Below are 12,633 nucleotides of genomic sequence, written 5' to 3'. Positions count from 1 at the left end.
AATACTGCGGCGCAAATAACCTGAGGCCAAAACTCCACAGGCCTCCACAATGTGCAAACCCCTTCGAACAAATAGTTTCGCCTAAAGTCCCTTGGAGCTTCGGTCATCAAGTTACGTACTTCGGGGCTGACTGCCACTCAGCTTGTAGAAACGAAAGGTGCTCAAACAAAGCTGGCTTCACGAAAGTCTCAAAATAGTACACTGTCGACAAAGTATTAGGAACACGAAATGCGGGTCACATCAGCGCTACTGCAAAAATCTCTCGTATTCGTCCCACTTGACATCAACAGCCCCGCAATCACAGGAAGGCGCACTTGTGCCCCGGGTTCATGGGTGACCCCGCGGGGCAGCTGAAGGCCTTGGCGAACGGCTCGAAGTTGCGCATGGCTTCGGTGCATTCAGGCGACACGCGGTGGCGGTCGCTTCTCTCCCAGCAGGTCACGTGACAGGCCGTGAGGAAGAAGACCTGCTCGGCGCTGTACTCCTCCAGGCCTCGAAGCCGCAGGTCCCGATCTTCGCTGCGGAAGCGGAGGTAGGCCGCGTGCGCGATCTTCAGCGCAGGAAGGAGGGGGAAGAGCGCCGTCACGTTTCCACCGGAAGTGACGTCCGCCGAGCACCGGCCCAGCTCCCACAGGGCTCGCCCGGGAGAGCCGATGTTCTGGGTGCTCCCTTCGCCAGGGCCGACAGCGGACGACGCCGGATTCCACGGTGTCTATGTCATGTCTTCGCTGAGCAGAACCGTGAGCGCGTTTATGGTGCGTGCGAGCTGCGAAAGCCGATGAGGCGGGGCAGTAATGGAATGTCCGGTATAAGGGGAGTTGTTACGAACACTATCGCAGCTTCAAGCTTAGAGCTGTGGCACTAAGAGATGCGTACATATCGCTAGAAAATTACAGTTAGCACTTTCCTTCTGCTGGCTATTCATTCCTCGCGGACCACCATCATAAAAAAATACTCTTGCTTTAATTTGTCCGTAGCCAATAACAATTAAAGAAGCTCAACGCTAACACAGAATACACTACAGCAGAGAATACAACATTGCTATTGACATAAGCGCTACAAACACAGACACAAAGGGGGAACACAGCGCTCACTCGCATTTGAAGGGTTTATTAAGAAGCTGCTATATATACACACAAACCCCACCAGTCCAGAGCAAAGACGTGTCAACCAGTGCGGAGGACACTTACCTTGCATCCGTTATCCGTTATTGTAAAAAATCTATGTCTTCCTGAAAGTCTGACTGATGGATCCCTAACACTAGAAGTCCCGTATGTCCACATGGAAAACGCTTCCATGTCCCGTAGAGGTGGTGGAAGTGATAAGAGTGAAACGACAAAACGGGCCTACTACTCCAGACCACTCTGCCGCCAATGCGCTGCCAAAGCCAATCAGCTTTCGCTGACTAATGCGCTAGGCCGGTATGCTTAGAGCTGCTAATATTAGCAATGGTTCAGCGTTTGACATCTGAACAGGTAGGTCTAGTTGCGTTAAGCCTTGATCGTCCGCCTTACAGGTGGTACATGGCACAAGGATACAAGAAAACAATGCTTAGAGCAGCATGAGACTATACCTAGGCTCAGAATATGAAGTGACATCAGCGTTCAAGATACATATGAGTCTTATGTTTTGGCCAGACTGCACAGAAAAAATGCTTAACCGCACCGCATTGAGAGGAGATCAATGAATACAGTTCATTCGCGCGATTAACTTCCGGTGCATCCACTACTGCCCTAGCAGTGGTCTTGCATAAAGAGCTGCTCACTTCTGAGCCCGTTCGGATGCCGTTGCAAAGGCGAGCTCAAGGAGTGGGGTGGAGAACACACAGACATGGACAGAAAACGAGAGGACACTGGGTCGTCCTCCCACACCTGACTCGACACCCGCCTCGGCTTCGCTAAGTGGTGGGTTCGATCCTGCTGCCTGCCACTTACTCATCGGTTTTGTCAAATCGGTACAATCCGTACAAGCCATAGTCCGCCCTTATGTTCGGCTTCCCACGGCTGCATGTCTTGGGAAAGGAGCCGGCGCTTCCAAATCCGGTCACTGTGGTCGTTAACAGGCACTCCGAAAGAGGGCCCTAACGGGCTTCACCGCGAAAGCAGGATTTTCGTACCTAGCGGTTAGCTTTTAAACACATTGTGCGTGCTGTGAACAAAGGCCCTTCTCCAAGCATTTCACACCAGAGGAGTCAAGCACCAGGCCGAGGGAAATTTTGACTCCATTAAAATTCGATGAGTACCCGCCACCGCTGAGCATCCAACCTGGCACTTCCTGAACGCGAGGGGGATGGGCTTCCACAAGGCCGCCGCTGTGGTGGGTACGTGGTAGATTACCGGTACAGCAAGAATGGGCTTTACCACACCCCAACGTGCGTCCCATTACTTCAGCTTACTATTCCGACACATTGCTGGCGTTAATTAGACAAGGCGCCCTGTTTCCTCAGCTCAAATCTTCGACCCTGCAGCGCCTCCACTTACCTGCATGGCGTACATGAATCCGAGGCCCCCGTAGGCCATGGCGTCCGTGCCTTCGTCGGCGTAGTACGGCGCAGCGAGCGCTGCCACAGCGACGGAAATGACATTCGTCACGGGGCTGTACGCAGCCAGGTGGGCGGACTGCAAGCGAAACAACCGCAGGCTCGCCTGGTACTCCGCACTGCCGACTTCCGACTCCGACTTCTGCAGCTGCTCGCGACTCATGCGCCAATGGCCGAAGAAGCTCTGCTCCATTTCGTAGTCGCGTCCGTACAAGATTTCCAGGCTCCGGCTTGCCATGTACTCTTCCAGAGGCCATATCACTGTGCTGGTGTTCTGCAGCGTGATGGCGACAGCACGGACCGCTTTGTTGTCCTGGGTGGACCAGGAGCCGACCACCGTTACCGCAGTCTTGTGCAAAGTGCTCAGGAGGGCCGAAATGGCGAGCCTTTGTACTTGCGGCATTACGCTGTCGTCGGCGCCTGAGAAAAGCACCGTGTACACGGGGGCAGCGTTTATACTGCAAACGATCGGATAGAAGAACTCGGAATGCGGGTGCTTCATGAAGAGGTCTCGCACTGAGCTACTGGCGATAGGGGCAAGGAGCTGGATGAACCACCACGCCGTATGGAAGGTCACCTCCTGGGCCGAGTAAGAAGCGAAGAGCACACGCATGGCATCCAGCAGGTTGCCTTTTGTGGCGATGAGTGTGTCCTCTTCATTCAGAGGCGGTTTCGCATTGAAGGCATATTGCAGGGCCTCTACCCAGTCACGAGCTTGCAGCTTTGGCACCACAGGTGGTAAATGACGGATGAGCTGAAAACGAGATCTCGGGTGTGTGGCGTCGAAAAAAAGCGACAGATTTCCGAGGATAGAGAGCTGGATATCATTGCTAGCCTTTGCGAAGTCAATAAATGCGGGCAGGGCGGCTCTTTCTCCAAAGGTTCCGGATAAGATCCAGTCGACGACTGAGTTATAGAAGCCTTTGTACTTATTAACCTCGCGATGTATTAGTCCTGTAATGAATGGCATGCCCGATGGGCTCACGGATACCGATCGCTGGTGTGCGGTGCCGTGCCATGGCTCTATGAAGTCAACATAGAACCACAATGGCATGGCCCACAGAACGGACAGGTTTACCAGGGTCCGCAAGGGTGCTGAATAGTCGTAGGTTTCGCCAAGCCGAGCATCGCTGGGGTCTAGCAGCCAGGGGAACAACTCTTTGCTCATGAATTCGACAAGGCTTTTCGAGTCGTCGATGTCTGCAGGGGGGCCTGCCCGGAGAAGGCAGGCGTCCATCATCACCCTCACTCTTTTCGTTAGGGGCCGCCGAGGGTCCTCGCGAAGCTGTGCCTGTCCCAGGAGCCAGTACGCCAAGCGAAAAAGTGGCGCGGACACACTAGGCCGGGTGTCTTCCTGCAGCCATCCGGAGCACACAAACTGGCCGAAATCTTCGCAGGCTTCTGAGCTCCTCTCTGGTTTCAGGCCCAGGGCCTGTGCGTGATCCAAGCAAGCCCGTGTGGTGCAAACCGTGGGTACAACGCGACGACTTGGCATTGTCGATGCAAGGTAGAAGACCACCGCGACAAAGATGGTGAAGACGAAGAGCAGAAATACGATAGCTACTGTCTTCCTCACGGGGCCAAGTTTTCGTCCAGTTATCCGGCGCGGCGATGGTGAAAACGGAGACCCGACGCTCACCTGCGTAAGAATGAGGTTTCGTAAATGAATTCCGTCCAGCTAGTAGTGAAGACATCCCAAGAACTTCCCAACAGCGGATGACATCATTTTACGATGCTATGAACTTGGGAAAGTCTTTCCTAAGAGGAGTCAGTAATCACTGAAAGTTGATCTCCACAGCCATCAAAATGTGTTCATTTGGCTTTGATATAAGAATTAGAGCGTTGATTACAGCAGCAGCAATGACAGGTCGATGTAACAAAAAAGCCGAATTCTCGCCTCTGCTCTTTCCCTGCATTCTTTCGCCAGATTATTCTTCGATATGCCTTCCTAAGAGTACTCGAGGCTAAGAATAGTTAGTTGACTTTTTTTGTATCAAGTTGCTTACAATTTCTCGTTCACAGAACTAATAAAACAGCAGAGGTTTAATGGGCTCATACTCCAAAAAATCGTAACTGTGTAAAGTTAGCGTGGCTTGTTGTCAGTAACTGATGACCCTGGTTCTACTGTGTTATAGTTAATTATTTTACAGCTGTATTCCGGGCTTGGCGGTTAGGAGGAAAGCAGGAAACTGCTATTCAGTGGAGATTGTAGCATAACCAGTTACACTATTAGGAATTCAGCAATCCGCTACGTGTGAGAAATGCCATACGCTTCCCTACGAGAAAAGAAGGTTGACACTGCAAAACATTGCTAAAAGCAAAAATTGTGGCGCTCTTCCTCCTTTACACCATAATTCTCAAATCCTGCAGTTTCAGACCACACGATAATCACAGTTACCTTTCGTACATATACGGCAACGCAAATTTCATAGGCAAGGTCTGGGAAGGCCCAGCCTAAAACGTTTTAACCAGACGAAAAGATGTTTATGTTAACGAGGGTGTCGTTCAGTCAATTTTCGCATGCTAGGCGGTGAATTTTTCTGTTCTTTAAGGCAACTGAAAAAGTTACGCTCATATTCATCTTCGGAATGCTACGTTTCCAGTATTGTGGTATAGCTGCTAGCGTTGAAGGTCTTCAGTTACCACCGCACCAGTGGTTTTGAAGCCGTCCTAGGACATTGCTGGTTGGTTGGGTTGCTGCCTACTATAAATCGAGCCTAGAGGTTAACCCAAGTACACACGGCCAAATCTTTAACTGGCTCGGGTCTGTCACCGCTAAATGCGCCTTGTAAAAGCTTCGGCTACAAAGCTATACATGCTCTAATTTAACGCGTGAGATGGCATTTCGTGGTTCCTTTTTTTGGTCACACAATGTTTGAGTGTAGTACTTGCCTGTTTAGATCAAAGTTATCAGAAATATTCACCGTCCGCTACTGCGAAGAGCCGAAACAAGCGGAATACGCAGCAATGGTTCTGGTGGCGCATTCCCGCACGCTATGGGTAAACGACTTTCTGCCATGAAAGGATTGGTAGTTTACACAGAGGAGGAGGCCATATGGACCAGAACAATAGTTGCGCATTCCGCTTGTTTCGGTCTTGGTAGTGGCAGACGATGAATATTTCTGATAAGTTTGATCCTAACAGGCGAGTACTCCACAAAAACAGTATGTGACGAAAAGGAACCACAAAATGCCATTTCGCGCGTCAAATTAGAGCATGAATATGCCATCGTTGTAGCCGAAAAGAACCTTTTTCAAGGCGCATTTAGCGATGCAACCCAGAGCTAGTTAAAGATTTGGGCGGGTGTACGTTTCTATGTCCAATTCAGGCAGAGGTGTTCAAATTTGAAAAAGTGATTTTAACATGTCTCCGGATCCCCGGTAGCGGAGAAGGTACCGAAAGGATAACACACAACTTGAAAACAGAGCATTCTGTCATAGTGAAGCAAATTTACAAGTGTAAACCCTGAAGAATAATACCCGTGTGTTATCAAGAAAAAAAAAACTTTACGCGAAATAAAGCATGGAATCAGAGAAACTATCCTTTGCTTACAACAATGACTCGACAGAGCGTGCTATTCAATTCAGCGAATTTCATGGTCAATTTTTGCTCAGCTCGGCAAGGGTGCAGAGATGGTATAGTTTGCAAAGAATGAGAAGAGTTAAGACACGATGACGAAACCTGGCCTCTTATATAAATTGGCCACATCACATGTTTGAATCGTTCCGTTAAGTATTCTCATGCAACCTATCAATTTTGGAGGAGTCACGTGATCCAATAACGTATTTATAAAGACAGTCATCCCATTTTCAATGCAGGATCCCAGTGACCCCATTACTCAACAATGACCCTTCATCCGTATGATTATAGGCCCCATGACTCCGCAACCTGCGACCTTTTGCAAAGATGACTGAAAATCACACATTATTAGGCAAATGGTCTGTGTCTCAATCCTCTGACGATTGCAATTCCGCGCACAGCTCGCTAGCCAGAGTTACTGGAGGCTCTATGTTTTGCCACACTGCACCCCGACGAAGCTGAGCTTATCTAAACAATGTGACACTGCACAGCGAGCGTTTCCCTGAAGGAAGCCGTCGCATACCATTTCCTGGAGTCCTTTGAGGGCTTCCGCCTCTTCAACAGACCTCCGCCTGGTCACCGTCTTAGTGAAAAGAGACGACGGCAGAAGATGAGAACGTGATAAACAGGCGTTGCTGCCCAACGGACTCGCTTTATTTAACACCAAAATCATCCGCTGTTACGAATGGGTTAAGTGGCTATTTTGGCACTCCGTGAAGATAGAGTAGAAGAAGAAATCTTGGACGACGCTGAACCTAGCCTTAGCAGTGCCATGCGATAGCATTACAGATTCCTTCCGCGCCGCAGCTCCTTCTCTTTTGCCCAGGTTCCGTCCACGTGCAGAATTATTCGTTCTTTACCTTACTATACTGCCCTCTGTCGTCAACCCGGTAGCAGGTAGCCACCGACCACTGCAGGCAAGCTCTGATGACGTCACACAGCCGCGTGACCTCTATAGACCAAGCATCAATTTTGATAAATTTCAAAAGCTTGAAAAGTAATTATTAGACGTGTCTTTACATGCACATCACAAAGGAGGCCAAAATACGTGGTGCCTGACGAGGGCCTTCCTCCCTGGGGTAAGCAAATTGCATTCAGGACATACACACAAAGTTAGCATGTCAAAACTTGTTAGCATGTTAAAACCAAACAAACTATACAGCAATCTCACAGTAGCTTCAAAGTTGTTGAAATGCATGCTGTTGGATTACAGGGAGGTATAAAAGGAAAAAAATATATATGTAATCATGTTAACTGTTATCAATTTTCAGTATGTCACAGTATGTACCGCATAGTCATGCAGTCAACAGTGCAATCACTTTTCTCTTGTATATTTTTCGACGTCTGCATTGATAGAGGAGGTCATTAAAATTTCTGTTTTCATTTAAAGACGTAATTGTTTGGTATCTAGTCGCTTTGAACCCGTAATTTGTTTTTGCTTTTGGTTCTCTTATTGTCATGTGCCGAAGGGGATATGGGTTTTGTGGTGGCTCTGGTGTTGCAAAAAACTGAGGTTCAAGATGAATTCTGTTTTAAGGCGAAAGCCTTTAATGTCTCATCGTTGTAAGCAGCAGTTGTCGACAGAAATGTCACTCTTTTCAGTTGGTCGAAACGGTCGTGACGTCACAGTCCGCGAATTTCAAACAATTCGCGGCCAATTGTACTTCGGCTAGTAACCAGGCAACCAATTGAAGGGATCGTATAGTGATGCTCCAAGTAAGTGGGACTGAGCTTAGTTAATTGCTTAGTTGCTCAATTAGCCTAACTAACTTTTCAAGTCAGGCCATGTAAATAAATAAAACCGAGTAAGAAATTGGTCCAGCTCGGGAATCGAACCCAGGTCTTCGGAGCGTGAGACGAGCATGCTATCCACTCCGCCATGCCAACTCGATGGTTTGGGAAGAACAAAGGTGCGTCTAGTGAATACGGTGTCTTCGCTCAATCCCATCCTCCTCCCTTCTCATCCGGCGAGGTTTAGGTGTCCACCGAGATATGAGAGACACATACATTTCCTTTCCTCAAAAGCCAATTTGCCGACGAGCGAGGCATAGAACCGAATGGGCGATGGCGTTCTATGGACTCCTGGAAGCGTTGCAAGACGCTGTCGCGTTCCACTCTTAGAGGCAAAGCTTAACATCTTAACCACACATCAGTGACCACACTATAGGTCAAAAAAGTGCCCCCTTGAATTTTAACGTGTGTCCACCGAGATATGCGAGACAGTTACTGCGTAATTTCTTTTCCTCAAATACAATTTTCATTTTCATTACGGGCCATCTTTGTCTTTCTTCTTCCACTCCCACTTCCTCCCTTCCTCTACGGCGCGGTTCAGGTGTCCACCGAGATGAAAGAGAATTACTGCGCCCTTTCCTTTCCTCAAAAAGCGTTGAAACGGCAAGGCATCGCGCCGAACGGGTGGTGGCGTTTCGTGGACCGCCTGGCAGCGCTACAACACGCTGTCGCGTTCCACTCCTAAAGGCGAAGCTTAAGCGTCATTAATTAGCAGTTAATTAGTATTCAGGCACAAATCAGTAATTAACCATTAATTAGTGATTTGTCGTCACTTAGTAATTAGCACTCAATTACATGTGACGCCACCACTGCCACAGAAGCAGTAAAAGTGGTGCGGAAAACGCTTTCGCCTCTACGCACTTTAGACAGTCAAAGTGCCCCCTGAATGTTTTTTGCGCTGCAAAGAACTTCCGGAAGTTTGGGCCTAACAAAGTGCAGCAGTTGGTGTAGAAACATCATACAGCCGCCAAGACGCAAGGAGGAATGCTCGCCGAATTGAGTAAGCGCCAAAGGAGTAAGAAGCTCAGATGCTTTTTAAGCTTTCGGTGCTGGCTGCGGCAGCCGCATTACATAGAGGCTAAATGTGAAAACGACCTTTCGTCGACTGACTCATAAAGTTTGTCAACAATTCAGAATCTCAAGCACTAACGTGAGCAGATAGTGGTGTGGGAAAGCATTATTTAATCAGTGTGCCTTGCTCAATGCGACGGTGAAGATTTTAACAGTACTTTTTTCTTTTCATTGCGACCATGTCAGACTTAAAAGTAATCAAGGCGCAGCAATGCCTTCTTTAACACGACTAGCATGTGAGAGAAGACGAAAAGAATAGCCCTCAATAAATTTCAATACGGCAAAGCTAAATGGTAGCGAGGGCACTGAAAGATTGACTGCAGTAAGCATATAAAAATTGCAGGAGTTGGGGCGCTGTGGAGAAACTAACGGCGCAACAAAACTCCCTCACTAAAGGCGGACACCTGAGCCCGTAGGCCTTGAGGTATTTATTGAAAAGGTTGAAATGGAAAGGAAATGAATGTCAGAGTGGAAACTAGCGCGAGACGGCAACCGTCAAACTATGTTGGTGATGTTGGAATAATTCATTGCCAAGCAATGCAAAGAGGGCAAGGCCTGCCCCCTCCCCCTTACGTGGCCCGAGGTAACCTTTAGGGGGCTGCCCTTAAAGGGCAAAGGACAGTCCTTGGAGGGCTATCTGCTCCAAAGCGTCGGTAATTATCCGGTGCGGTTCAGCAGGAGCTGGCCAGGAGGGTCTCCGAGTATGACTCCGCCGTGGTTTGGGATGGAGGGTGTGGGAATGTAGGGCATGTGAGGAGGATGCCAATAAAGTCTCCCGGTTTCCCACAGAGCTTAAAGGAGGAAAGGAACTGATCCAGGTTGCGGGAATGAAGAAGAATAAGGTAGGGAGCAGTACGGGTCTGGAGTCGGCGACAGTGGGAGTCCTGGGTTAGGGTTAGAGAGGGAGCCGGCGGTGCGTAAACGCGCCGGGTATCTCGGTAGTGGGTACGGATATCTCCGAAGGTAAGCAGGCGCTCTTGGGATGGTGGAGGGAGTCCATCTCCAGTCCGGAAAGCGAGACTTCGGGCGATGGAGTGGACCTCCTCGTTACACGGGAGGCCTGCATGAGCGGGGGTCAAGATAAGGGTTACGGGGCGTGCGAGGTGCCAGAATCGTAGAAGCCGAGCCGCGGTGCAGGATATCAGGCCTTTAGCGAAATTGGATAGGGCGGATTTTAAGTAGGAGACAATTTTGGTGGCAGATGTGGAGATGAGAGCGAGTTCAATGGCTGCTTGCTGTGCAATTTCTGATGAGTCTTTGGTGATGGCGCCTGATGCGAATAATGGGGCCTGATTTTTGAGCCGGCGAGGACCATGCAGAAAGCCCGACGAGTACGCTGCCACGTCCACGTAGGCTACCTTGGAACTGTCACCGCACAGCTTGTACAGGGCTTTGGCGCGGGCTGCCCTGCGTGCGGTCTGTCGCGGTACCCGACAGGCGAGTCAGCTGTGCTGTTAGGGTGGCTTCTGCGGGCTCCTCTAACGTGTTGTGTGTACCGAGGTTGAGGAGCCGGGCAGTAGAGGTGCTGCGGGGTAGGCGGAGGGCGACCTTTGTGCAGCTCCTGAGGAGCGCGTTGATGCGGACCCGCTCCTTCTGCTTTAGGGAGAGGTAGGGGAATGAGTACGCCATGCAGCTCGTGATGTATGCTTGGGTGAGAGTCTTGTTGGAGAATGTTCCGCTCTCGCAGACCACCGCGCCGGTTCGCCAAGCGCCAGATTGGACGGATGACTTGCTGGGTTTGGGTCTAGAAAGCTCGGATGGTTTCGCCATGCGCGCCGTCGGAGTGAGGAAAGAGGCCCAGGATGCGAATCTGAGACGAGGGGTATAGGGCGGTTCCCTAGCGTACGTGAGAAAGGAGGGTTGGCAGGCTCGTGCGGCCCGGGCCTGTAGAGGAAGGGTTCTGATTTGGAAAGGCTTCAGGCTAGGCCGCGCGCGCAAACGTACGAGTCAATGATGTTAGGGGAATGAATTCAGGGTGGAGTGCATTTGGCAGGTGCTCTCAGATAATGAATGGCAGTTTGATATTATTATACAAAAGGAAAGTGTATAACAGCCCTATTTTATATGTTCTAGTGTATTGGGAGAAACATGAAGGCTGACGAAAACGGTTAAAAATAAGTTGAGGAGAGCGCAGCGACCTATTGAAAAAAAATTGGTAAATCTTAGGTTAAGAGACATGAAGAGAGGAGAGTTGGCCAGGGAGCAAACGCGAGTTAATGACATAATGGACGAAATCGAAAAGAAGAAATGATCGCGGGAGGGGCATGTATGCGAAGCCGAGATGGCCAATGGCCGTTAAGGGGATGCGCATCAGGGTAAAGTGAGTCATGTGGACGGGTGAGATTAGGAAGTTGCAGTGCTGAGGTGGCCGCAGCTGGCAGAAGACAGCCTTAACTGGAAGGGTATGAGTGAGCCATTTGTCCTGCAGGACATATGCTTACGACATAAAATTTCTTATTATTACCTATAGGGAAAGATAGCGGCGCTGCACTTCAGCCAACATGGACGCTCAAAGCATCATGGGCCGGTGAGATACTTGGTGCGGTATAGTGGTACCCCTTCGGGAACACAGTGTCGCTACTGAAATGTTAGTTTCGTGTTTGCGCAGACGAATTTGGCGCGAACGCAGTGTGAAAAAGCCATAGTAGCGATACTGCAACAGCACACGATGCCTATAAGAGGCTTTTCTTTTTCCGAAATGCCATTAAAAACCTTTTAAAATGATTAAGCAACAAAATTTTTTTTGAAAACGTATTTTCTTTAAAAGTGCACCTGTTAAGCACGGAATATTAGTTTTTGTAGTGTTCGCTAATTGGCCAACAGGAGATCTAGCCATCTCTCATTTTGGGCAAACTTTGCATTTACATGCTTTTCTGCTCGTGTGTTGCAATTTATAGACAGGATATCGAGTGTTAGCGCATTCTTTATTATCCAACAGCTTTTATTTTTGCATTATTTTTTGGCCAGAAGTTGTAGTTCTGCAATCGATAGCTCACCGCCCCATGATGCTTAGAGCGCCCATGGTGGCTGAAGTTGTCTTCAGGAAGCTCCACGCAAACTGCCATAGACGGGGTGCCAGCTTACCCTTTAGGTAATAGTAAGAAACTCTATGGACGACGAAGATGGTAATGACATATCGTGCACAACATACACAGCAGCACAACACTCACTGAAGCCGCCTTGACCAGTTGGAGACCGTGCGCTGAGCTTCGAGGGATCCTGGAAAGATGCGGCGTTCTCGTCCGGCACCGGCGACGCGCAGACCACGGCCTCTGGCGGCGACACGGCCACAGGGGAGGCGGCCACGTTGGAAATGGTCTCAGGCTGGACGTTGGTGTCGTGCTTCTCGTTCGCGCTTGCGCATGGCAACGTGGACGTTACGTCACTGGTGGGTGGGCTGTGAGGATGAAAGAAAGAGCAGAGGTCGTCCGACCAAGCTCTGTTCTGCTGCTCATTATGAAATTTCGGCGCGAGCGACATTCTCTCCGCTTCCTTCGGCAGTTTTCTGCAAGGCGATCTATCGCTGCGCTGACAGGCTGTTTACTAAATGATCAACTACTAACCAAGCCCTCCTTGTTGCCAGCTGTAGGGGCCGTTCTTGTAGAAGAATTTGCCGTCTTGTACGAATTAAAACGATAAAAACAAAAATACCA

General features: G+C 49.5%; 1 protein-coding gene across 1 annotated transcript; it reads right to left on the bottom strand.

The window, feature by feature from the left end:
* Nucleotides 1-298: 298 nt before the first annotated feature.
* Nucleotides 299-12,460, bottom strand: LOC149367188 (membrane metallo-endopeptidase-like 1). Its single transcript, XM_089573073.1, has 4 exons — nt 12,151-12,460; nt 6,642-6,769; nt 2,481-4,178; nt 299-712 (listed from the first exon to the last, which is right to left on the bottom strand). The coding sequence occupies exons 1-4, from the start codon at nt 12,458-12,460 to the stop codon at nt 299-301; spliced, it is 2,550 nt and encodes an 849-aa protein (XP_089429199.1).
* Nucleotides 12,461-12,633: the final 173 nt, after the last annotated feature.

Source organism: Amblyomma mixtum, chromosome 1 (genome assembly GCF_055824585.1).
Source record: "Amblyomma mixtum isolate Tamu chromosome 1, ASM5582458v1, whole genome shotgun sequence".
In the NCBI taxonomy this organism is placed as follows: Eukaryota; Metazoa; Arthropoda; class Arachnida; order Ixodida; family Ixodidae; genus Amblyomma; species Amblyomma mixtum.
This window is presented reverse-complemented; position numbering and strand designations above follow the sequence as displayed.